Source organism: Panthera pardus, unplaced genomic scaffold (assembly GCF_024362965.1).
Source record: "Panthera pardus isolate Hobbes unplaced genomic scaffold, ASM2436296v1 HiC_scaffold_4, whole genome shotgun sequence".
In the NCBI taxonomy this organism is placed as follows: Eukaryota; Metazoa; Chordata; class Mammalia; order Carnivora; family Felidae; genus Panthera; species Panthera pardus.
In genome coordinates this window covers 18,725,013-18,750,269 of record NW_026526969.1, presented here as the reverse complement: position 1 = coordinate 18,750,269, position 25,257 = coordinate 18,725,013, and the positions used below count along the sequence as shown (strand labels likewise).

General features: G+C 60.5%; 3 protein-coding genes across 4 annotated transcripts in view; all 3 read right to left on the bottom strand.

The window, feature by feature from the left end:
* Positions 1-4,865, bottom strand: part of PDPK1 (3-phosphoinositide dependent protein kinase 1) — a 77,509-nt gene extending 72,644 nt beyond the window's left edge. Inside the window, exons 1-2 of one of the 2 annotated variants that reach the window (XM_053893825.1) lie at positions 3,764-4,865; positions 2,472-3,285 (exon numbers count right to left, since the gene is read on the bottom strand). The gene's annotated coding sequence lies outside the window, so the exon portion shown is untranslated. Of the gene's footprint in view, positions 1-2,471 lie in introns of both variants that reach the window. The other variant, XM_053893824.1, reaches the window with a different exon arrangement.
* A 3,194-nt stretch (positions 4,866-8,059) lies between these two features.
* Positions 8,060-18,177, bottom strand: AMDHD2 (amidohydrolase domain containing 2). The gene is made up of 11 exons (XM_019468242.2): positions 17,970-18,177; positions 17,056-17,192; positions 16,837-16,976; positions 10,962-11,016; positions 10,576-10,788; positions 10,406-10,494; positions 10,170-10,314; positions 9,988-10,095; positions 9,759-9,827; positions 8,656-8,757; positions 8,060-8,303 (listed from the first exon to the last, which is right to left on the bottom strand). The coding sequence occupies exons 1-11, from the start codon at positions 18,050-18,052 to the stop codon at positions 8,215-8,217; spliced, it is 1,230 nt and encodes a 409-aa protein (XP_019323787.2). The 5' UTR covers positions 18,053-18,177; the 3' UTR covers positions 8,060-8,214.
* Positions 18,178-18,327: 150 nt separating this feature from the next.
* On the bottom strand, positions 18,328-23,361 carry ATP6V0C (ATPase H+ transporting V0 subunit c). The gene is made up of 3 exons (XM_019468239.2): positions 23,126-23,361; positions 19,211-19,394; positions 18,328-19,061 (listed from the first exon to the last, which is right to left on the bottom strand). The coding sequence occupies exons 1-3, from the start codon at positions 23,202-23,204 to the stop codon at positions 18,857-18,859; spliced, it is 468 nt and encodes a 155-aa protein (XP_019323784.1). The 5' UTR covers positions 23,205-23,361; the 3' UTR covers positions 18,328-18,856.
* Positions 23,362-25,257: the final 1,896 nt, after the last annotated feature.

Genomic DNA, 25,257 nt, shown 5'->3' with positions numbered 1-25,257 from the left:
GCCAGACTGTACACTAAATGCAATTGTAAATAAATACAGAGCTTGAGAGTCTAAAGAATACACATCAAGAGCGATCTTTCCCAGAAAGTTACCGACTGATGTGCTCCACCAAATGACGCGGTAAACCAAGAAGACGCGAGATCGGGAAACAGGAAAAAAAACAAAACACACAGGAGGGTGGTGAATGGAAGTCCCAGGATCTGTCCATCCAGCAAGTAAGCACTGAGTCTCCCCTCCATCCCAAGCACTGTGCTAGACACTGACAATTCACCAGTGATTAAAACACAAAAATCTCTGCTCTTGTGAGAGTCAGATGCCACTGGGGGCTGGGGGGGTGCGGGGAGGAAGGGCAGGGTGGGAGAGACCATCAAATAAGCAAGTCTTACGACATATTAGAAGATAGCAAGTGCCATAGGGGAGAAAGAAAACCAGTGGGGACTCAGGAGTGCCTGGGGATGGGGTGCAATTTTAAAAGACTAATGAGAAACCCCAGGATAAGAGCAGGGAGGAAGCACATTTACAGTCATAGTACAGACGCACTGCTTCAACCGGCAGTTACCACCCTCTACCTCGGAGGGACCCGGAGAGGAACGGGGGCCTGAGAGAGCTGAATCCTCATCCCTTGTAACAGAAGGGCAATAGACAGTGACTGCACGTGAGGAGTCAAGACATAAAGTACAGGGGTGCCTGGATGGCTCAGTCGGTCGAGCGTCCAACTTTTGATTTCAGCTCAGATCATGATCTCACGGTTCATGAATTCAAGCCCCGCATCGGGCTCTGCTCTGACAGCACAGAGCCTGCTTGGGATTCTATCTCCCTCTCTCTACCCCTTCCCCACTGGTGTGCCCGCGCTCTCACTCTCTCTATCACTCTCAAAATAAATAAACTTAAAAAAAAAAAAAAAAGACAAAGTACAAAACAACGGACATAAACATCAAGAAGAACACTTAAAGAGTAGTAAGCAGGATGTGAGTAAGGAGAGGTGAGGTGAGGCAGGGGCTGCTATTATTACAAGCCTGTTTAGAATTCCCTGGCCTCTTGGGGAACCTGGGTGGCTTGGTCAGTTGAGCATCTGACTCTTGATTTAGGCTCAGGTCATGATCTCAGGGTTGTGGGATCGAGCCCCGAGTCAGGCTCTGTGCCAGACATGGAGCCTGATGCTTGGGATTCTCTCCCAATCTCTCTCTCCATCCCCCCCGTCTCTCCCCGTCCCCCCCCTCCTTGCCCCTCTCCCCGCCATGTGCACATGTGCTCTCTCTCCCTCTCTTTCTCTCTCAAAAATAAATAAACATTAAAAAAAAAACCAAAAGGAAGTTTCTGGTCTCTTCAACACTGATGCAAATAAAAATTAATAAAATGGATGTATCTTCTCCCTGGAAATTGTAAGCAGCTCTCACTCATGACTGTAAAACTGTGCAAGGATGTTTATAACAGCATAGCTTTAACAAAAAGCAAGAAAAAAAAAAGGAAAGAAAAGAAAAGAAAAAATAACCAGAACATTCATCAACAAGAGAATGGTAAAACACATTATGGGATATTCATCCTGGAAAATTCGATACAGCTACGGGAAAGAAGAGAGGGAAGGTCTAAGCGAGAGCCCAAAGGCAGAGAAGCAAGTCACAGAATAGGGACCGAGGTCTTCAACCTTTTTTTTTTTAGTTAGAGTCGCTCACACCAAAGCAATTCAAAGAGAAACGGGGAGGGGGAAAACCTTGAGGGAAAAGTACACGGAGAAGGCCAGAGCCCACCAGAGCAGCAGGTGCAGTAGGCACCCCTGCCGGCCTCAGGGGAAGGGGTGAGAGGAGAGGGGAAAGCAGGGGAGCGGGCTGCAGGGGCAGGGCAGGGAGGAGCAGTCGAAAGAGGAACGAAGGACAGTGCCTAGTTCTCGTGGGGCCTCAATGGCAGCCAGTGTGCAAGCCAAGGCCAGGCCAGGCCACCCCTCTCTACCCAGAGAGAGGCAGGCACCCCTCTGTGGGTCAGGTGTGGCTGCCCGTCCCGGGACAGTGGGCAGCAGGGGGGATGGACTCACCTGGCACTACACAGTTCACTGTCACCCCGGCTGGAGGAAGGAGAGGGACAGCCCATGGCTCTCCTCTCTCCCTACCCTGCCCAATGCCTCTGTCCCTGGTGGAAGGGTGACCCGAGGCCAAGAATGCAAGGCCTGGCTTGACATTGTGAGGTCATGTTCCACACAAAGAGGAACGGGGGATGCCCATACCATCCTGGGAGGGGCTGGAAGGCTGCCTTATGTACATGGCCTGGGGCCGGGGGAGCCCCCACTGCAAACCGGGCCCTGTGCCCCCCATGGTCCATGGTATTTTACCCATCTCTCGCTCATTCCTCAAACCGTCATGGCACAAGGGAGAAAACCCTGGTCCAGAGGCTGTGGCACTTGCCACACAGCTCGTGTATTAGTTACCTAGCCCCATGTAACAAATTATCCCGAAGCTCAGAGACATACAACGACAAACCTTTATGATCTCATGGTTTCTGTGGGTCGGGAAGCCAGGAGCAGCTTGGCCGGGTGGTTCTGGCTCAGGGTCTCTCAGGAATGTGCAGTCGAGACGTCAGCAAAGGCTGAGTCATCTGAAGGCTTGACGAGGACAGGCGGGACCACTTCCAAGGTGGCCCATTCACTCAGATATTGGTGGAGGCCTCAGTTCCTCACCATGGTGGCCCCTCCACAGAGCTTTCCCGAGTATCCCTATGCTATGGCAGCCAGCTTTCCCCAGAGTGAATGGCTCCAGAGAAAGAGAGCACACCAGCACAGAATCCACAATGACTTTTACACCCCAATTGCCAAAGGGATCTGCCTCACTTCTCCTACACTCTACTGGTCACACAAAGGCGCCTAGCACCACATGGGGGGAACTCTGCTAGGGTGTGGATCCCCGGAAGTAGGATCGCCGGGGACCATTTTCAACGCTGGGCACCATAGCTAGCTGAGGGCAGAGCCAGGATTCCAATTCTTCCGGGACGTACGGAGACATGGGGAGAGCCAAGAGAAGAAAGGCACGCCCGGCCTGCACCCCTGGAGGTTTCGAGGCAGGCAGGGAAACCAACGAACACACATCCAGTTAGGAAAACAAGGAGACTCTTCAAAGATGAGAATGTGGTTTCCTGCCTCTGCTCGCTGAGTGCCTGGTCACCGTCCCTAAGCTCCCAAGAGGCATCCAGCTGCACGTGGACGGATCAAAGGTGCCAGCGCCAACAATTTCCCAGCCACCTGGGAAAAATGTCTTCCTGTATAAATTGTGCTCCGTGGGTAACATATTTTAACTAGCCCTAGAGACAGGAAACAAAAAAGTTGCATCAAATCTCAGGCAAGTAACCTTCTTTCCCTAAGTCTCAACTTCCCCAGCTGTAAAATGGGCGGACTCCCAAAACTGGCCAGATCCCAAAGACTGAAACCGTCTGATGTTAAGCACATCGGGAAATGAGCACTTTCATGCACTGATGATAGGAATGTAGTATCTCCTTCAGACCCAGGCAGTAGGGAGGCCTGGCCGAGGCTCTTCTCTCTGGAAGGAACGCTGGACAGAATAGCGGCCCCTCCAAAAACGTCCACGTCTTGTTCACCCAACCTGTGAATATGTTGTATTACACAGGGAGAGTTATGGCTGCCAATAAGCTGACCTTAAAAGAGGAAGATTATCCAGGATTACCCAGCTCGGCCCAGTATAATCACAAGGGTCCTTAAAAGATGGAAGAAAAGGAGTCCAAGTTCAGGGGAGACAACACGGAAAACACAACTGGCCCGCACCGGCTTTGCAAAGGCGGGATGCCACGAGACAACCAGGGTAGACGGCATCCGGGAGCTGGACATAGAAGATTCCCCCGGAACCTCCAGGGACAAGCAGACTCTGCCACCACTTTGATTTTGGCCCACAAGACCTATTCCTGACCCCAACCTCCAGAGCTGCAAAATAAAGGTGTGTTCTTTTGAACCTCTAATTTGTGGTAATTTGTTACAGGGAAAGAAAACTAACACGGGAGGCCCTCCTGTGGCCACACAGAAACCGGGAACCCACGGGGACAAAAGGAGTGCCCACACAGGGGGCGCTTCTGCCTTCTAGATGCACTTGTGCATCTGGGCCCCCAGAATTCCTTGCGCGTCACTCCACGGTCCCTCCTCCTCAGGGCGGCTGGGGTGCTGGGGGAGGAGCCCCACTGGTCCGTGGTGGGATCTGCTTAACGTTACGAAGCATCCATCTTGGAGAACACGGAGCATCTTGTTAAAATAGTGACACATTTCGATGTGTCCCCACCCAGGGAGCTCACCATTTCATGCTGCTTCACTAGAAAATACTGAAGAGCAGAACAGTATCAAAAGTTCAATTCCAGTTCATAAGACAAACCAAGACACGAACGTAGGGACAGGGACAGGATCACGTTGGAAGGATCACACCAAGCTCTTCACGGTGGGAGACTGGGAGGCAGGCAAGGCTCAGAGAGGGCCACCGCTCAGGGCACGGGGCTGCCCCCCACCCCGGAGCTGCCTGCGGACGACAGGGGCACATGGAGGAGGTCCCAGGGTCTAAGCAGAGCCGACCCCCATTCACCCTCCTGGTGCCACACCTCCTCCCGTACCCACCCGCCCCGCCCCCCGCGACCCGGAGCAGGCTCCGAGCTGGGGCGAAGCTGCGACAGGCAGTGGAGCCTGCCCCCAACTCCCCAACGCCAACGAGGGCGGGGAGAGAAGGGGCGCAGAGGGGGGCGGAGAGGAGCCGTGGGGCAAGGGGGATGCACATGGGCGCGACTGGAAGGAGAAAGAAGGGGAGCGGCGAGGCCGGAAGGTGTGCGAAGAGGTAGCCGGGCAGCTTGGGGCGCAGTGGGGTCCGGGGCTCGTGCGGGCGCCGGGGGCCCTGGCCCCCGGCAACCCCCCGCCCCGTGACGCGCAGTCCGGGGCTCTCCGCTCCGGGTCGGCCCTTTAACCGGTACTGGGTCAGCGAGCGACGCGCGCCCCGGCTGCTTTGCCGCGACTCTTCCCTCCGCAGAGCAATCCTCATTGGCCCCGGCAGAGGCCCGCCCCTTCTGACACTTCAGAGCCCGCCCCCCCAGGGAGGAGCCCCTCCCACAGCAAGTGAGATTCCTCCCGCCCCCCCCGCCCTGTGCGCCGCACCTCTTACAGGAGCAGTAGGTCCGCGTAGGCCCGGCTCCTGGGCCGCAGGCCGCCCCGCGGCGGAGCGGGTCGGACCGGACTCACTGCGCACGCTCTGCGGTTCGCGGCCAGCCCCTGTTCGGGCGCCGTTTCCCCCCACCCTTAAGCCGCTTCTCCGGTCTGGACCACCCAGATCCTCTGCACGAATCAGCGCTGGGACCCTGCGCTCGGAGCCTACGGAGACCGAAGTTTCGGAAGGGACGCCTCGGCGCCTGGACTCGAACCTGTATGCACTCTGAGCAGTCCAGGACCCTCAAGTGGACGCCTCTGTAGTGTTCAGGTGCGGCCGCCAGGCGGCCCTCGCCCCACTCCGCGGACTCACGACGCACCCGCCCCTGCATCGGGTCTCGCCACCAATGGGCCTTCTGTTCCTCCCACTCACGTACAACACAAAGCAAGCCACGAAGGAGGTACGGATGGCGCGCCAGGTCACCTCTCCAAGGACCCCACCTCAATGAAAGTCCCCCCCACCCATCAGTGACTCAGCCCCCCCCTCCCCCGCCCTCCAGCGTCCGGGTCTACACCCACACTAAAACAAGCACGTTTCCACTTCACTTGTCTCCAGCCCCTTTGCCACCCTAGAGCCAGTCCCTCAGGGTCTCCTTGCTGGGGGTCTTACTTAAAATGGCAGCATATCTTCTGTTCAAAACCCAGCAGCCTCAGACTGCAAAGTGGCACAGTGGGCGCCAGGGCTGGAGGAGGGGTAACAAGGGTTAGCAATCTAGTGGGAACAGAGTTGCTCTGACGGGCGACGGAGACGTTTTGGAGGCCACGGTGGTGATGACCACACCCCTTTCTGGCGAGGGTGGCCGACTGTCCCACCCAACACACTAAGCCTCTGCCACTGGATCTCTGTGGGGCGGTTGCCCTGGCCCGGGTGCACGTGCCAACCAGCACCGGCCCCTGCCATCCCTGGTGTCACCCTTGCGGACCAGTAGCGCGGTTAGTCCTTCCCGGATGCTCCGGCCAAGAGTCGGCGTGCTGACAGGTTTAAGTGAGGCCCCCCGAGCTGAGCAGGCCAGGCCAAGTCCTCGCTCCGGCACTCACCAGCTCTCGACCTGGGAGCCCCACTTTCCCCGTCCGAGAATGGGGAGGACCCCTCTGGATGTCTGGCAGAGAACGGGTTAACACTGGCAATGCACATGGAATAAAACCTAGCACCAAATAAGGCAAGTGCCCACTGCTCAGCCTCTAATAGATCTGGGAGCACGGCCTGCTCCCTCCCAGCAGGGTGAGCTCTGAGCTGGGGGAGACCCGCCCTGCCCCTGGATCACTGGCGCAGCCGGCTGGCTGGCGCCGGCATGATGCAGGAGCTGGTCGGTCACCTGTTAGGTCTATGATGTCCCTGCTGCCCACAGGCATGTGGCCAGAGACCCAGCCCCTTGGTACACCGAGAGGTGGCTGCTGTCCCAGGCCTTTCCCGAGCCCTGCCTTACGGTGTTGGCTCTTCCCAGACTGTTCACTCAGCCTGGAACACAGCTGGGGCCAGAGGCTGTTTTCGTCACTTTGGGCCTGGACACGCTGTCTGCAGTGGGCTCTGTGGCAGAGGCAAAAGGGATGGTTGCCAAGCCACACGAGCTGGTGACCTGGGACGTTTGCCTTGACCTCTCATTCCAAGAACTTCACCCATTCAAAAGGGGGAAGGTGCGGCCCGCCCCAGCACGCAAACGGGGACAAAATCAATCCCAGGGCTGGGGCTACGCCAACCCTGGATGTCTGATTGCCACATCGCGGCTGCCCTCGTGACCTGCAGGGCTCCCCAAAGCCCACTTGCCTCAAAGCGGCCCTATCAGCCCCTGCTCCCAGCGTGGGGGCACTGCTGCCGGGCCTGGGGGACACGGACGGCCGCGGGATGACACTGACGGGCAAATAGTTGCAGGGCTCCGGACACTGGTGATCCCCGAGCTTCCCACCAGCACCAGGCAGGGTCACCCACAGCGGTGCAACCCAGGGGGCACGTGGGATCCCCGGGCCCACCTGGGAGTCGGATGAGGAGAAGGGGATGTTCAGAAAAGGCCCCAAAGGAAGCCGAGCCTTGATTACCCCGAGGGCTCAAAGAAACAGGGCTGCGGGCTGGGCAAGGAGCGGTGGCCAGGGTCACCTCTGGGCCCCTCGGCCACTGCATCCTACACTCAGAGCCAGGCAACCTGGAGTCCTCTTGAAGGCCGAGGAGAAACGGCTCGCAGTGTGCTCAGGCCCAGCACCATGGCCTTGGCCTCTGCTTCACTGGCCCACCTCAAAGGGGCAGAGGGGAGCCCGTGGGCCATCCTCACACAGCCGGCCTGGCCTCCAAATGCCCTGCACGGCCCACCCGAGGCCCCTCCCACATCCAAGTCCTCCCAGCCCCAGCTCCTAATTGTCCCCACAATCAATTCTCCCACTTAAAATCCCAGAAAGCACTGGGGTGCCTGGGTGGCTCAGTCGGTTAAGGGTCCGACTGGATTTCGGCTCAGCTCACAGTTTCACAATTTGCTGGGATCGACCACCAAGTCGGGCCTTTCACTGACAGTGCAGAACCTGCTTAGGATTCTCTATCTCTGCCCCTCCCCTCCTTCAAAATAAAATTTAAAAATCCCAAGAATACCCTTGTCCTCTGTCCCCTGACATGTAAACTTCTGGAGCCCTCCACACTCACCGTCCCCAAGCCCGTTCCTGTCCGCTTTCCAACCTGCGACCCAGGACTTTCCCCTCCCGCCCTTCATTTCCAACCAGCACAACTGTGTGTGGGGCTGCAGGCCTCAGACACGACTGTCCAACAGAGAGGGGCCCTGTCACCTTCACTGGGGCCCCCCAAGGCTGGGATCAGCTAGAATCCAGCCGCTCTCCTCCCCACCCCACCCAGAGAGCCACCGAGGGGACGGCGCTCTGCCTTGAAGCAAAACTCAGACACGAGACAAGTCCCTGCGGGGCGAACGTTTATCTAGCTGCCTCCACCTGGCAGGCCTCCACCTGGGGCAGGGCTCCCACTCGCTCCCCGGAGACCAGCTCCTCGACGGCTCAGCCCTGACAGTGTCCAGCTAAGGCTGGTCGTCCCTTCCAGCCGTGGTCCTCAGTCACTGCCTGGCTTCCTCCGCCTGCCACACCAACTCGCCCGAGATGTAGGTGGCCCGCACGTGGAGGGAGTCATCGAGCACCACGAAGTCTGGGTCAGAGGCGGCCGGTGAGACAGAGGCAGGGGTGGGTCCACCACCACCCCACACCCATCCAGAAGCTGGTGGGGAAACTGAAGCCTGGGACACGACCTGGGCACGGCCACCTCACCCCATCAGAGGCTGACCAAGGCCCTGGAACCCATGTTCCTGGAAGCAGGGCACACGGGACAAAGACCCCAGCTGCCCCTCACCTGACCCGACAGGAAGAGGAACCCGGGCTGAGGTTGGTGGCCAGGTAAGGCCACCTGGGCGCAGGGAAGATCCCACCTGCCCTGGCACTGTCCCGAGTCCCTGAGCCCTCCCGAGTCTTCACCGGCCCGGGTGCCCACGTCGGGCCCTGACCTGCATCAGCCCCGAAGTCCAGGGTCCCCTTGTGTTTCTCCAGCCCCAGCAGCTGTGCGGGGTGCAGGGACGCAGCCTCCAGGGCCAGCTCCACACTGCAGCCTGCTCAGGGGACACAACCGGGCAGTCACCCCCCATCCCCAGCTGGTTCCGTGGGCAGCCTCTCCCCCAGCCCCAAAGCTCCAAGTCCCAGAGAAATCCCAGGTCTCTGCAGCAGGCTGACAAAGCCCCGCCTTCCCCCTCATCTGAGGACACTGCCAGGTACCCTATTCCTGGTCACTCACCCATCCCAGCTCTGCAGGGCTCCCCGCCTCACTGACAAATGCCCTGGACCCAAATGGCTGCAGGCCCCTCCTCCTTCCGGGTCCCGGGAAGAGCCCCCCAAAAAGCAGCAGTAGCCTGGGCATCAACGAGGCCACCTGGTCTTGGCTTTCCGTCCCTGCTCCCTCTCAAGAAGCCACACACGACCAAATCGTTTTTCTTCTGTTCCCTACCTCACCACCCCTCCCCCCAACAGCCAGCCTACAGCCATTTCCTGCCTCCTGGCCTGTCTCCCTGCTGCTCTAAACAGCATGTTGAACCCGGGCACCCCCAGGTGACACCCCAGCCCCGGGCACTGCCAAGAATCCCGCAGGGCCCGGCCAACCACAGCCTCTGCCAAATACCCCTCCCTGCCCCCCCCCAGACACGCCTACCCCCTCAACAAGCCCGAAGCGCTGCTCTGACCGCCCCCCTCCCCTCCCTAAAGCTCCGTACCCACGGAGTCCTGCGAATCCACAGGCCCCAGGCCGAGGGCCTTCCCGTGGGTACGGTGAGCACCCTTTTCTCGGTGCCGTGGCCTCACTGCCTATAACCCTGGGTCCCAGCCACATGCTTGCTCCTCGCTCTCCGAACCTGCCCCTGAGCTGCTGCAGGGGGCCTCAGCGTGTTCCTGGTGCTCCACTCCTAGGAATCCCATCCCACAAGGGGTGTCGCTGCAAGAGCCCAGGGATCTCCGTGCTTCCCTCCAACCTGTCCCCCCGACACATATGTGCACATGCGTGCATGCACGCACACACACACGCGCGCGTGAGCACACACCTGCCCCCTCCAGCCTCACCAACCTGTAGCCTGCAGGAAATGCCGGACGCAGACATCCATCGGGGCTATGCTGCCGCTCAGTGTCTTGGTGCCTTGAGAGTGAGAGAGCAGGTTCTGGGGGGACCAGGGGCTACTGGGCACATGGGGGGTGGGGGGCCCACAGGCCGGCGGGGAACGCTCAGATGTCTGCGTCCCACAAGAGAGGCCAAAGGGCCGTTGTCGAGGAGTCAGCGGGACGAGAGGGTCACTCACCGGCCACATAGGCTGTCAGCCCGTCCACCTCCACCTCCTGCTGCCCCAGCGTGTGACGCCCATTGCCCAAACCCAGGGCGGGAACGGCGTCGGTGACCAACACCAGCCCTGCGGAAGGAAGGGGACTCAGGAGCTGCCCGGCCGAGTCCTCCCACCGGGCCCCGCCCCACCCTGCCGCTCACCCTGGGGATGGGCCCGGTGGGCGATGCGCAGGGCGGCCGGGTTGGTGTGCGTTCCATCCGCGATCATCCCGTAGAAGATGTGGCGGCCGGGAGGCAGCCGGTCACTGGTCAGGAGCCCCACGATACCAGGGTCACGGTGGTGGAACTGGACAGAGATGGGAGGGCAGCTGAGCGACGGCAGGAGCCCTTGCGCCTACCCGCCCAGGGAGTTGCGGTGGGGGGCACGGGGCACTCACAGGCAGCATGGCGTTGAAGAGGTGGGTGATGAAGGTGGCTCCATTCTGCACGGCTTCCTCCGCGGCCTGCAGGTCGGCCACCGAGTGTCCTGCATAGGGGACCTGGACTCAAAGTGTGCACCCAGCCCAGGACCCCACGTGGGCCCAACCCTGGAGGTGGCAGTCCTCACCTAGGGACACACAGATGCCACGGGCTGTCAGCGCCTGGATCACCTCATGGCTTCGGCCCAGCTCGGGGGCCAGCGTCACAATGCGGACGTTGTCCAGGGGCCCGTAGGTGGCCAGCACATCGTGGAAGGCGTTGGCCTCAAAGGAGCGCAAGTGGGCTTCGGGGTGTGCACCTCGCTTCTCCCGGCTGATGAACGGGCCCTCCAGGTGCACCCCTGGGAGAAGAGGAGTGGACAGCTCCAGCGGGCCTCTGGCCCTGCAGCCCCCGCCCTGGCCCGTCACCTGCCCGACCTCCCTCCCCAGTTGGGCCTCTGGAGGGGGAAGGGCTGCCAACAGGTCCCCAAGGAGCCTCCCGGGGTGGGGGCAGGGAGAGGGGTCAGCCACTCACCGAGGACCCCTGCCCCATGGGGACCACCACTCTTCACAGGGATCTGAGGAAGGACCTGGGGGGAACCAGCTGTTAAAGCCCTGCCCCCTACGGCCCAATGCCCAGAGATCACAGCCCAGCCGAGGTCAGAGGTCAGAGGTCAGAGCCCAGCCCCCGATGGCCTTCCGTCAGATAGCAGAAGGTAGTCGAAGGCCCCCAACCAGAGTCAGGGAAGGCACAGCGCTAAGAACCATCAGGACGCGGAGGAACACGCAGGGGCGGAAGGCCAGCTGCCAGCAAGGAACAGGAATGGACAAAAGGGACCTGACCTGGCCCTGCAACGTGGCCAAAGGGTCTGGACCCAGCCAGACAGGGGAGCGGGCCCGGCCTCCTGAGCTGCAGGACCGCACACACGGCCAGGGTCAAGAGGAGGCGTGCAGTCCAGGCAGCGCGAGCACAGAAGCGGGGGTTCGGGGGCCAGAGAGGTCGGTGCACGCGGGGCTGGGGGCTCAGGCGTCAAGGGCACAGCCACACGGTGCCTGAGCCGAACACAGGTACTCACATGACCCGTCTTGGAGGCGGGGCGAGCTGCCAGAGAAACCTGCCGCCCGCCGAAGGGCCCTGGGGCACCCTCACCCCAAACCAGATACAGCGATGCGTAAAGAGGCTGAAACCCTGGGAGCCTGATGGGCCGACCCTGGGCAGGTGTGGGCAGGGGCACGTGGTGGAGACACCGAGGAAACAGGCAGCGCCTTGAGAAGTGGGGTCGGGGGGAACCACAGACACCATTAAAGGGCAGCTGGGCCCGTGAATGCGCCCTGCAAGCAAACCAGAAGGGCTCCAGGCGAGAGGTGGGTGGAGGCACAGCCCCTGCGATTAGGTTAACACTCTCAGCACGGAGCCAGTGAGGCTGTCCCCTCGGCCCAGGGACCTCAACTAAGGGCGCCCCCAGGAGCCCGCTCCCAGTCCCGGGGCTCCCAGCAGCCTGCTGGCGCCTGATCTCAAACACAGCCGACGGCCAAGGCTCAGTGGCAGCTCGGGGAAACCTTGGGGAGACAGAGGACGAACAGGGCAGGGCCGGGAAGACACGTGAGGAGAGGTCCTGCACCCGTGAAACAAGAAGACGGTGTCAGAAAAAAACACTGAGAGAGAAAGCGAGCTCTTCCAATTAAAAGTATGTGAGGGACGCCTGGGTGGCTCGGTCGGTTAAGCATCCAAGCCTTGATTTCGGCTCAGGTCGTGATCTCGCAGGTCACGAGATCAAGCCCCACACGGGGCTCTGCACTCACAGTGCAGGATTCTCTCTCTGCCTCTCCCTTGCTCACACTTGCTCTCTCTCTCTCTCAAAATAAGTAAACAAATACTTAAATAAGAAATAAAATTAAAAAATACAACTTGAGCAATAAAGTAAAAAACAAAACAAAACAAAACAATAAAACCCAAGTCAAGAACCGGAACATAGAAACACAGGAAACATTCAGGAAGCGGAGTCGCAGAAAGAACCAGAGACGCCATCCAGGAGGCCCAACCATGGAATGATGACTCCCAGGAAAGACGACAGAGAAACGAGGGAGAAAAATCACACACGCGCTGTGATCAAGGAAAGCAAACAAAACCAAAAACCAAACTTCAGACCGACAGGGTGTGCCAACGGCCAGCACAATAGATAAATTCCCCACAGGCCCCACACGTGTCACCCTCAGACTTCAGAACCCAAGGCCAAAGGGAAGATTCCACGAGCTTCCAGAGGGAAGAAATAAGTCATGCACAAAGTATCAGAGGTCAGGTGGCTTCCGACTTCTCACCAGCAACCCTGGAAATGAAAAAACAATACAGCAACGCCTTTAAGAATTCTAGGGGAAAGTCACTTCTAACCTACACCCAATCAAGAGAATAAAAACCTCGTTAGACCTTCGAGATCTTGAAAACTTTGCTCTCTGCGCCCCCGTCTCTAGCAGAAGCTGGTGGATATGCTCCAAAACAAAGGCAAAAACCAGCAAAGACAAAGGCACGGGAGAGGGGATAGAGGCCCAGCAGAAAGACGCCAGGGGACCCCCCCCAGGTGACGGGAAGGAGCTCCCAGGACAGCTCGGTCCAGTGAGGCCGGCAGCCAGGGCCGCGGAACAGGTCCCTAAAGCTGCCGAGGGAAAACGACGTTGATAGAGCGCTGGGCGCACCCACACGTCCCGCAAGAAGAGTGAGAAACGGGCAGAGGCGGGGAGTGGAGTCGCCAGCTGAGAGAACAAACAAGGAGTCCCAAAGACACAGGGCAGACGGGTAAGAAAACGGGTCAGCACCGAGTCCTTTGCCCAGTCCCACCGGTGGGTCTCCCCAAGTCGGCAGGCTGCTACCCGGGGAGGGCGGGGGGCCGGAAACCCACGAAGAGGAGTCTAGCCTCAGCTCCGCTGGTGGGAAGCAGACACCCCTGTTCACTGCCCTAAACCGGCCTGGAGCTTAGACAGGCGAGAGCAAATTCCAAGGACCGGCTGAGCTGAAGGTGACCGTCTCCAGGTGGGAGCTGGTGGGGGCAAAGGGCTGCTGTTTCTCCTAACAAGCCAGGAGATTTCGTGTAAGTTCGCTAAAAATTAAAAGCAAAACAAACCAAAAGGGGCGCCTGGATGGCGCAGTCGGTTAAGCGTCCAACTTCAGCTCAAGTCATGGTCTTACAGCTTGTGAGTTCGAGCCCCACATCGGCCACTGTGCTGAGGATGAGGACCCTGCTTGCAACTCTCTCTCTCCCCCCCCCACCCCGATCCTCCCCTGCACTCTCTTTCAAAATAAATAAATAAACTTAAAAAAAAAAAGGTAACGGCTGAGTTTTTCGGGAATAGATTTTTTGCTCGCGAACACACCCTCTCGACCCTCGCCCTCAGCCCATCTGTGGAGGACAGGCCCACGTTCCACCAGGCGACCCCGTCGTGACCAGTGTCAGGTCCCGTCCTGAAGCTCTCTCCAAGTCTTCCAAGAGAGCTCGGTGCCAGACACGGGGCTACGGTCAGACGGCCGGGGAGGGGATACCCCAGCCCACGGGGCAGATGAACTTGTGGGTGAATCTCCGGATCCCGTCTTTCCGGGGAGCCCACCTTGTGACACGTTCTACGGGGTTCTGCACGCGGTCGGCACTGGGACTCCCGCACAGGGAGGGGGGCCCCTCTCGATGCCGTGCCCGCCACTGGCTGTTGTCCCCACCCAGTCTCACAGGTGCCACTCTCACGCGGATGCCTCCAGGAAGGTACACGGCCCAAGTCCAGGTCTCATGTTCTGAGCCCGAGGTAAGGTCTGAACCCGACGCACGGGGTTCACTTCGTACTTCGAAACAAAACTGAGTTTTACGGGGGAGAGACAGAGAGCGCTAAGTAGGGAGAAGGCAATGAACGACAGCACGGACGGCAAGAGAATGGGAAAGGTCAAAGTGCAGAGGGCATGGTGAAAGCCTGGCTGCCGCCTGAGGAGGTAGCAGGTCTTGGCTAAGCACACGATGGACCAGAAGCCGAGAACACTCCAGCCAGAGCTTCCTCCTGGGAGAGTATGAAAGGGTAAGACTGAAAGAGGCCCCCAAAAAGAGCAGGTGGTCTCAATGGGCCAGAACACGATGATAAGGGATCCGGGTAACTTCTGACAGAGCAGCGATCCAGTTCTGCCCAGTGTGAGCCAGCCCTGGAAGAAGGTGGGTGGACGGGAATCGGGGAGATACCTAAGCGAACAGCCCCGTGGCGCCTGAGATGACACTGGATTAAATTTTCACATTCACGGCCTCCGCGATTTTACTTTCTGCTGTCCAACGCCTTCATCTTGCGAGTGTTTGTGGAGACTGACAAGTATCAGCAGGAAGCCATAAACCAGAGGGGTGCCTGGGGGGCTCGGTGGGTTAGGCATCCGGCTCTTGCTTCCGGCTCAGGTCATGATCTCACGGCCTGTGAGGCTGACCCCCACGTCGGGCTCTTGCTGATAGCACGGAGCCTGCTTGGGATCCTCTCTCTCTCCCTGCCCCTCCCCGGCTTGTGCACCCACGTTCTCCCTAAATAAGTAAACAAACATTAAAGGAAGAAAAGAAAACATAACCCAGAAATCCTAGTGACCAGAAACTCCCTGTCCTAAAAAAAGAGGTCTCACGACCTGTATCACGATGGTCAAATGTGCTGTCGAAGCCACGGGCACAGCAGAGTCACAGCTCCAAAGAGCAGGCAACAGAGACAACAAGATAAAACAGGGCAGAAGGCCTGGGAACAGGAGAGAGAATGGCCCAGAACGGCTGGACCATACGTGGGGAGAGGGCCGAGGCTGGGGCGGCTAGGGAGGGACTGCTCAGAAGGGTAAAAAGGGGGTGGGGACGCCTGGGTGTCTCAGTCAGTTAAGCGTCCAACTTCGGCTCAGGTCACCATCTCACGGTTCATGGGTTTGAGTGGTTAGAGCCCCGCGTCGGGCTCTGTGCTGACAAGTGCTTCGGATTCTGTGTCTCCCTCTCTCTCCGCCCCCTTCCTGCTCACGCTCTGCCTCTCTCTCTCTCAAAAATAAACATTTAAAAAAAAAAAAAGAAAGATAAAAGGTGCGGGGCTGAGTGATGTGCTATGCCCTGTCCCCTGGGAAGGCCGCTGCGGCAGGACTCGGAGCAGGGCCGGCAGTCGGGAGACTAGGCAACAGTCAGGAAGCCTCACTGGTAGGTCCCGGGAAGGGGGAGGACAGTAAGGCGGGCGCGTTCCCAGATTCCAGGCAAGAGAAATCAGGGATTGATGACCAAGAGAAAAAACACAGAACCAGGTGGCTTGAAGTAGGAAGTTTTTAACCTCTGACTTTGTGATGGGAGGCCTGGGGGAAATTTCCAGAAAGATGTCCACACATGACAGCATATCAAGTTTTTAAGAGGTACTGCACAGAGCGCTGCCTGCCCCACAACCCCAGGAGACGGACGTGGTGCTCATTCCCAACTTGGATTTGAGAAAATGGAGGCTCAGAAAAAAGTAAGGATGGTCTCGTGTCCCCCAGATGACAGATGAACTTAGGGGGCCAGGACCCAATCCCAAGCCCACACTCAAACTCCCGCAACACGCAACTCCAACTGTGCGCCCACACACCCAGGAGGGACCTCCCCACCCATGACCGGCAACATGACCCATAATTGCAAAAAAAGCCCTGTACTGCAGAAAACAACAACGCTGGGGGGGGAGGGAGGGTTAAAGGGTAACTGCTGCCCTTCCCCAACTCGACTCGGGTAAGGGGACGTCCACGCTTTTCAAAACCCACTAAGCATCAAGCGGTAAAGAGGCATGATGAATACCACCTGCTTTCCGGCGGTTACCATGTAAAGTCACCGCCCCAAAGAAACCCAACAAGATGCTGGGGTGAAGAATAAAACCGGAGAGCCCGCCTGGGTGAAAATGTCTATAGGGCCATGCAGAGAAGAGAGGAAGTGGAAGGGTGTGTGGGGGCCACGAGGGCAGCAGCGGGGACGGAAGGGGGCGGCAGGGGCAGACAACGAGCTTCTTTCTGGAAAGCACATTCAGTGGAGTCACACAGCACAGACAAGTTAGGGGGGGTGAACCTGAGGAGATGGTACAAATGTGGCAATCCAGAAAGTCCCAGCAATCGGTTTCTGGAGCCAGGGGGTGGCCAGGGTGTGAGGCGGAGAGGACTTCTAGCCCCGAAGACACCGCAACAATAAACATGAAGGCCTGTGGGAAGGGCTGCAGAGGCAGTGACCCCCTGCGGGCGGGGGAACACCAAAGGAGAGCCTAGGGGCAGGACCCCGGACCCCAGGCCCCAGGCCCCAGGGGGTGGGGGAGGCTAAAGGGTGAGGCCAGACCCAAGTGCCAAGGGGTTTGTGGCAGGAAAAGTTTGAAAATTAAAGCGGTGCTACTGTTGAAGCCCCCTTCCCTTGAGACCGGAAGCCTGACCTCACCTTGTGATAAACCTCCGGTGGTGAGGTGACCAAAGTGGGGCAGAAGGAGGTGACTCCATGCGACAGTATCCTCTGGGCCACCAGGGCGACCCCCGAACCCACGTCCTCCGTGGCCTGAGAGAAGTCAACGCCAAATCCACCTAGGGCCACAAAGAGGAAGGTTGCACGGTGCCCGGACCACCTTCTCCGGGTCCCTGTCCCCTAAGCCCTAGACCGCACCGTTGATCTGCACATCGATGAAGCCAGGCGCCAGGATGCAGCCCCCGCAGTCCCGCTGCTCATCCGCCATTCGCCGCTCCTCGAAGAACAGCTTCTCCGGGTCCAGAATGCGGCCTCCGCGCACCCACAGATCCTCCCTGCGGCCAGAGCCGGACAGAAGCTAGGACGGCCGGTCCCTGGGCCCACCAGAGCAGTGCCTGAGCCCGCATCCCGACCCCGCACCCCGCTCGGCTCCGGGCCCCACTCCAGCACCGCGCGACCCCGCGCCCCGCGCCCCCACTTCAGCAGCTCCCGCACCCTGTGCCCCACCCGGCCCCGGGCCCCACTCCGGCAGCTCCCGATCCCCCGGCCCCGCGCCCCACCCGGCCCCGACGCCCACTCCAGCACCTCGAACCCCGCGCCCCGCCGGCCCCGGGCCCCACTCCAGCAGCGCCCGGCCCCGCGCCCTGCGACCCATCCCAGCAGCTCCCGCTCCCGCATCCCGCGCCCCACTCCAGCACCTCCCGACCCGGCATCCCGCGTCCCACTCCACAACTGCCCGGCCCCGCACCCCGCCGGCCCCGCACCCCGTCCAGCAGCTCCCGCACCCCGCGCCCCACCCGGCCCCCGGGGCCCAATCCAGCAGCTCGCGACTCCGCATCCCGCGCCCCACCAGCCCTGGGCCCCACTCCAGCAGTGCCCGGCCTCGAGTCCTGCGCCCCATCCCAGCAGCTCCCGATCCCGCGCCCCACCGGCCCCACGCTCCACTCCAGCAGCGCCCGGCTTCGCGCCCTGCGCCCCACTCCAGCAGTGCCCGGCCCGCACCCCGCCGGCTCCGCACCCCATCTAGCAGCTCCCGTCCCCTCACCCCACCCGGCCCCGGGCCCCGCCCGGCTCCCGGGCCCACCCCCGCAGCGCCTGACCCCGCACCCCACCTGAGCAGCGCCCGCCCTCGCAGGATGCGGCAGTTGGTGAACTGGAGCACCGGGGCCCGCCCCTCGCCCTGTGCGTCGCGCATCGTGAGCCACCGGAGCCCCGCCGAGCGGGCGCCGCCCGGAGCCCCGCCGCCGAAGCCCGCTCTCCCGCTCTCCGCGCACTCGGCCGACTGCGGCCCGCCGGGATCCGGCCGCACCCACGTGACCCTCAGCTGACTGAGGCGTGCCACGTGACCGGCCGGCCCACGTGATCAGGGCGCCCACGTGACCGGCACGCCCCTGGGCCGGCAGGGCCGCCGCGGCCGCCCCCGCCCCGCCCCCGCCGGGCCCGGGCCCACACAAGCGGTCCACACAGGCGTCCAGTCACAACCGAGAACTTTATTGGACACGGCTCGGCTCCAGGACCTCGCAGGCCCAGCACACTGGCCCGCGGCCCCCGACAGCCAGGGCTGGAGGAGGGTGGTTCGATCCAACGAGTCTCGGAGCAAACGGCAACCCCACAACGCAACACTCGACCTAAGATTACTATATAGTTGGGGACGGAGGGCTGCTCCACAGACGTATGAACAGATCAAATCTTTATAAATAAGAAACATCCAGTGAAGAGAAAATGACAACTCTAATTCACCCTTCTACAGAGCGCTCTAGGGCAGATGAGTGGGGGCGGCCGGAGGCCCGGATGGGGAAGGAGTGGGCCCGGATGTCCACGGCACGGGGCGGGGCGGGGGCGAGGCCGGGGTAGCAGACAACGGGCACTAGGACACTGCGCATTTACAAGACCGACTACTGGGGGGGCGGCGGCCCCGTGCGTGTGTGTCAGGCTGTTCATTTCGGAATGAGGGGTGGTCTTTACATCGTGTTCTGTGGCTGGTGCGCTCGGAGAGGGGCTACTTTGTGGAGAGGATAAGGGCAACGATGAGACCGTAGAGGCCGAGCACCTCGGCGAAGATGAGGATCAGGATCATGCCCACGAATAGCCGGGGCTGCTGGGCAGTGCCACGCACACCAGCGTCCCCCACGATGCCAATGGCAAAGCCAGCTGCCAGCCCGCTGAGGCCCACGCTCAGGCCAGCACCCAGTTGGAGGAAACTCCTGGGGGAGAGAAGACACCGGACAGACGTCAGCCACCTGCCAGGGGAAGCAAGTCACCAGCCCGACGCCCCCTCCCCAGCCCTCCCAGCCCCGTGCGGTGGCCTCGCCCGAGGCAGGACATGACCTACGGGGAGGGGCCCGGCACTCACCTGTAGAGAGTGATGCCATCATTCAGGGAATTAGCGATGAGGACGGCCACCACCAGCCCGTAGATGGCGATGATACCAGCCATGACCACTGGGATGATGGACTTCATGATCAGTTCTGGCCGCATGACAGACATGGCCGCGATGCCAGTGCCACTCTTGGCTGTACCGTAGGCGGCACCCAGGGCTGTGGGGAGGGGGCAGGAAAGGCAAGGTGAGCTCAGAGCACCTGGGGCCAGGACCCTGGGGGTAGTAGCTGTGGCACGGCCGAGAGACGCCGTAAGTCATCACCGACAAGGTGAGATGAAGCCGGCACCCGGCTCAGGGCAGGAGGTGGCCCTCGGGGGCAAGAGCTACAGCTGGGCACGCAGGGAGCTCAGGCAGCTGTCTCCTTCCTCCAACAGAGGCCCTTAACGGCTGTCCCGCCTGTCTGGGCTCCTGCTCCGCTGTTTAACCTTGGCCCCAACCTCCCAGAGACCCCAGTACAGCTGCCCACGGCCTAAAAGGTGGAGCTCTGACAGGCCCAGCAGAGCAGCCCAGTCACATGGAGAGAAAGCTGAGGGCATCCTCAGGCACACAGCAGGACTAGGCTCTCAAGTCTGGAAAGAATCCTCTCTGCCATCACCCAGGTGGACCATGAGGCCTCGACAGACCTCCCAGAAGCACGCCTGCGTGCACAGAGGCCTTGGGCTCACAGAAGCCTAGATTTCCACCCCCCCAAGACCTCCAGCAACGAAGCGTGGGGGAACGGGAGGACGCCCGGTCTCCTCTGATGGTACTCCGCCTCCTCTTGCCAGGGTGTGCTGCCTTCCTCCAATCTCCCTTCTCCTGGCCTCCACGCATGGAGTAACTTGTGCACAGAATAGAGCCACAGCGGGCCCAGGTGGCTCTTCCGACTCCTGCCCTCCAAGGTCTTGCTGCACTGCTTGAGCAAAGGATAACATGGCTCATGGGTTTCAGAAAAGATGTGGACACTCTTGACCATTCCTCTGCACGTTTTATTCACCTATCTGGGCCACAAAAATGCCTCCTCTCTGTGTTCATCACTGAGCAGGGAGGAAGTCAGAGGAGCTCTGGCTTCCCGGGGCTCCAAGCCCGGTGAGGAAACACACATGGCCCCTCCAAGCACAGCAACACGTTCTAGAAGAGTGGGGAGGCCCGTGGGAGTGGGGGAAGGGCTCCATAGAGAAAGTGACGTTTGAGGAAGGGGCTTGAGTGAGCAAAAATGATTGCAGACTGCACGCACGAATGGAGACGTCCCCCAACGAGGCATCACACTGGGAGCTAGCAGAAAGAGAAAAGAAGTAGGGGTGGCAGCAGAGGGATTTCCACTCCAACACCACCACGCCTAGACACTCGGCACCTTTAACCTGGGGCTCAGGGCTGTTCTTCACGAAGCTCTTCCGGCAACTCTCCTGGTTGCAGTGCATTCTGGGGGCTGCTACTGCAGGCCCCGCACCACATCGGGCTATGTCAAGTGCATGCAAGGAGCCAGTGCCATGGTTTGTCACTCAAGCAGGAGAGCACAGGCGATGAGTGTCACTGAGTAAGGCTGTCACTGAGTAAGGCACCGATTACTGGGAAGTTAGCATCCCAGGTAGCAGGACACGGGCAGAGGTGGAAAGTGAGCGGGGCCCTTCTCTAGAAGGCAGCAGGGAGATCGTGTGGCTGAGGGTGGGGCCGCCACGACAGGAACAAAGGGAAGAAACAGGGCTGACCATCAGGATGGAAAAGCAGCCTGGCCTGGGCAGCAGCAGGTGTCCCGGAAAACCCTGGATGCCAGCTCTGGAGGCCAAGCCTCACCAGGTCCCAGATCGAGCAGGGAACAGAAAGTGCAATCAGGAGGCAGTTCCAAGAACAAAGCACCAAACGCAGGGTGCCTGCCAGCAGGGAGGAAGTCAGAGATTACGGTAAAGGAGCAACTGACAAACTTGTGGAAGACTTGATGAAGAAAGAGTTGACAGGACTTCTGTCACAAGAAAAAAGGGGAAGCAGGAAGGAGATCGGGCCCCACAGGAGCAGGCAGCACCAATCCTCAGGGGCCTGGGGCCACAAAAAAGCCCTAGACCAGTGATACCCTGTTCTCAGTAACTTCCAGAGACCTGCTTTCTGATCAGGCTCCATCTGAAAGTATCAAGTTAAGTTCCAGAAAAGGAAGAGATGTACCTGATGACTAGAGCAGGCCAGGAGCTGGGTACAGAAAAAAGGCCCAAGGGGCAAACTCAGGGCTTCGGGAACAAGCAATGGCAGCCAGAATTCAAGGAATTCTGGGGCGGGAATGTCTTGTTTTGTTCACTGATGTTCCCCTGTGCCTGGCACACAGTAGGAGCTCACTTGACATTTGCTGAATGAACGAATGACAGCCATAAATAACAACGCACACATGGCCAGGCACAGTAGAATCTCAAGAAGTGTGGAGGCAAAGAGCAGAAAAGGGGTGGGGGGTTACAGCAGCCTGTCCGTCCAGAAGTGCTGGAAAGCAGACAGCCCCTTAAGATGTGGAAAGAGCAGGGTTAGCTGGGAGAGAAGGGGAAGTCCAGATCACTTCTCCCACCACAAATGACCCCTTATGTGCACGTGATGGGAAGGGCAGGGTAGGGCTCACTCAGTAACTCATGACTGGCAGACAGGCCCAGGCAGAGGGCGGCCCTCAAGACAGCAGAGTCCCCAAGCCCCCACCTCACAAGTGTTTACAGACAGCACAGGCTGTTTGGAGTTCAAACCCGCCACATACTTGCACGGGGAGCCTCCCCAGCCCACCAGGTAGGGTGGGGCAGGGCGGGGTCATCCAAACCAAAAACCAGACCTACCTAAGGAGGCCCAGAGGAGACCAGGCCAGACCAGTCTACAGGCTTGCCGCAGACTAGGACTCACCTTCCTGGGTCCCACATTCTTGGGCCTGGCCCACGTGCCTTTCTCTCAGGTAGACCAGTTTTCACCGAATTCAACACCCATTACCGTCAAGACCTAACTTCAAAAGCAGGGTGCCATCAAGAACCTGGAAGGCCCCTTCTCTTTGCCTAGGGGAGCCCTCCCAATTTCGGACCTGGGAAAAGGGAAGTCATTCATTCATTCATTCATTCAGGCCTGAACCAGACGACTCCCTCCTAAGGACAAAGACCCAATATGACACTCTATGCCACTCTCTCATTCACCCAGAAGTAGACCCCCGACAGGCGTGCACACACATAGCACTGATGCTGGCCTGCTTCCCAAACACCCGTCCTTCGCCCTTAGCCTGTCCAGACCCCTGCCCCATTCCACACAATCCTAGCCCTGGGCTCCTGCCAGCTGTCAGGACCAACCCCTCTGCCCCATTTTCCCAAACAACCCACACATCCCACAGGGCTACGGGGAAACAGTGACAGGCCGTAACCGGAAGCACCTGCCTCTGGGTACAGACCCACCTGACCCCCGTCGGGGGCGGGCCGCCACAAGGGCGAGAGCTGTGTACCAAGGAGGGGAGCGCCAGGGCCTCATCCCCCGACACCCCCGCCGAACAGGGGGAGCTTCCCGAGGTGTGATGTCACACCTGCCCGCAGGATGGCGGTGGGGGGTGCGGAGCAGGCGCAGGACCGCGCGCCCCCACCCCAGCCTCCCTCCCGCCTCTCCTAGGGCTAAGATGGCAGCGGCGCCGCCGCCCCACCCCCGCACCTACACTGACGGCGGCAGGGCTGCCGGCCCAGGATCCCCGGGAGACCCGTGAGACCCGCACCCCCGCCCAGCCCGCAGGCCCTGCGACCCGCAGCCCTCGGGGCCCCGACCCCCGCCCGCGGTCACATGAGGCTCGGGACCCCCCCAACAGCTCGGAATTACGTCAGCGTGACGTCACACCAAGAACCCTAGGGCGACGCGGGCATAAGCTCCGCGAGTCCCGGCGCCCCCAGCCTCCCGAGTCCCTCCTGCCTCGGCGCTCACCGCTGAAGACCATGGCGGCCGAGGCGCCCATGACCGCGAAAAAGGAGGCGTACTCGGGGCCGCCCTTGGCCTCGGACATGTCTGCGGGTGGGGAGAGGGCGAGCTCAGCGGGCCAAGACGGGGGCGAGGACGGGCCGGGCACGGCAAGCGAGCGCAAGGAGAGCAGTCAGGCGGCTGCGAAGGCGACCCGGCCCGTCAGCGGCTGCGCTCTAAATACCAGCACCGCAGAACAAAATGGCGGCCGCAGCCGTGTCACATGACCCGGGCTCCGCCCCTGCGGGCTATACCACTTCGTGCAGGCGGGGGGCGCCACGGCTTGGTACGCCCTAGCGGCCCTCTGACTGCTCCTGCACCGTGCCGCCGCCCAAGCGACCCGGACTCAGGCGTTCCGCCCCACCTCGGCCTCCGCGGACGCGGAGCCGGGCGCTGGCAGCTTCTCGCACCCCTTGGCGTTGGGCCCGTCCGGCTCCCGGGCGGGGGCGGGGCGGTGACCCTCGTATTAGCATATGGGGCGGGGCGTGGGGTGCCCCGCCTCCTCTGCGGCTGCGAGGCGCCAGCTGGTGCGGCTTTCCTTTACGTTCGCCGAGTGGATTCGGCGGCGAGGTTCTCGCGGCCTTTCTCCGGGCACCCGGGACCGAGGTCTCCCCGGGAAGTCTTCATACTTCAGACGGAGTATGAACAGACGGAGCCGAAATCCCAAGGCCTGGGCGTCGGCCTTTTCTTCTGCTCCAGTCCCCAGGAAAGCCCCTACCCCACCTGTGAACTCCTGGCCTCTCCTCGCAGCCCTCCTGTGCCCCCAGGTCGCCCCACCCCGACCATGTCCCCAGTCTCCTCCAGACACAGACCTACCGGCCCCCGTCCCAGCTAATGGTGACTTCTCTCCTGGCTTCTGAGGAAGAGGAGCCCCCTTCCCTGCATCTGTCCCCTCCTTTGCATCAGGGACCCAGCCTTCAGTTGGGGGGCTGTCTCTACCCCCTCAAGATGTAAGCCTGGCTGGTTTGAAACCCTGTCAGTGCTGCGACCTGTGGATGATTCCCCAGATTTCTGCATATTCTGGGATCCATTTCCTCCAGCCTGTCCTCACGCAAAGCTGACACCTGCAGGGCTGCATTTATTTCTGGAACAACAGCCAGTGGTTCCTTCCCATTCCACCCGGCAGCTTGGCCTGGGGTTGGAACTGTCCTGCTGATCCCATGAGGGGTTATCGGCACCCCGACTGGCCGCCTTCTCTCTCCCCACCAGCTGTGGTTCCCTTTGCCCTCTTGTTCCTTGCCTTTCAGAACTACCTGGTCCTTGGTCTTCCTTGAGCTCCTGGCCCTGGTCCCAGCACTAAAGGGTTCTCCCCGGAAGTCCTGGGTGGCAGCCTTCTCCATGTGGGCAGTGTGGGGTCAGCACCTCTGCCCACCGCCCCACCGGACTCAGCTCCACCTTCCACAACAGCTTCCCTGTGGCCCCTTCCCATTGGCAAGACTGGGTCCTCCACCATGCCAACTGGCAGCCTGCAGATGTGTCTGGTCTGTCCTGTTTCAAAAGGGAGGAGGCTGCCGTACCCCCGGAGGCCTCTCCACCTTCCTCCGCCACCCTCTTCCCAGACTCTGACTTCTGCAAAGAGAAATCTTCACTCGGTGTCTCCACTTCACCCGCCCTCCCTCCCAACCCCTTGCCTTTGCCAAGGTCACCTGGGACTTGCCGTTTCTCTAAGCTGAGAGGCGTTTGTCAGGCTGTATGGGGGGGGCCTCTTTGCTGCATGGCCCGCTGCCCACTCCACCACACCCTCTCCTCTCTCTCCAGCTCACCTCCGACAGCCCGACGCCCTCATTCCTTCTTCCTGGGGTCACAAGGAGGACCAAGGACAGGCCCAGGCCCCGCAGCAGCCTGGCGTCCCTGCAGGTGTCTGGTGAGCCCAGGGTTCCCGCCGCCCGCCCTACCCCTGGGCGGTCACGTCCAGCATCTCGCACCGTTCTGTCCCAGCCCTGATGGCACCCAAGTGCCTGCCACAGGCCTGCCCCTCACAGCTGCAGGCATTTAGGGTGCAGGCCAGGGAGCCAGTGCTGGCTGGGGAGTGTGCAGGGGGAGACTTCAGACCAGAATTCCTCCGCCAGGAAACCACGCAAACACCCAGAGGTGGGCAA

Coding starts and splice junctions, on each gene's coding strand:
- AMDHD2 (XM_019468242.2), bottom strand. CDS start 18,052: ATGCGCGACGCACAGGGCGAGGGGCGGGCCCCGGTGCTCCAGTTCACC. Junction 16,977..17,055: donor CATCGATGTGCAGATCAACG/GTGCGGTCTAGG, acceptor TTGTGGCCCTAG/GTGGATTTGGCGTTGACTTC. Junction 10,495..10,575: donor TGGCATCTGTGTGTCCCTAG/GTGAGGACTGCC, acceptor TCCCCTATGCAG/GACACTCGGTGGCCGACCTG.
- ATP6V0C (XM_019468239.2), bottom strand. CDS start 23,204: ATGTCCGAGGCCAAGGGCGGCCCCGAGTACGCCTCCTTTTTCGCGGTC. Junction 19,395..23,125: donor GGCCGCCATGGTCTTCAGCG/GTGAGCGCCGAG, acceptor CCCTCCCCACAG/CCCTGGGTGCCGCCTACGGT. Junction 19,062..19,210: donor GATGGCATCACTCTCTACAG/GTGAGTGCCGGG, acceptor TCTCTCCCCCAG/GAGTTTCCTCCAACTGGGTG.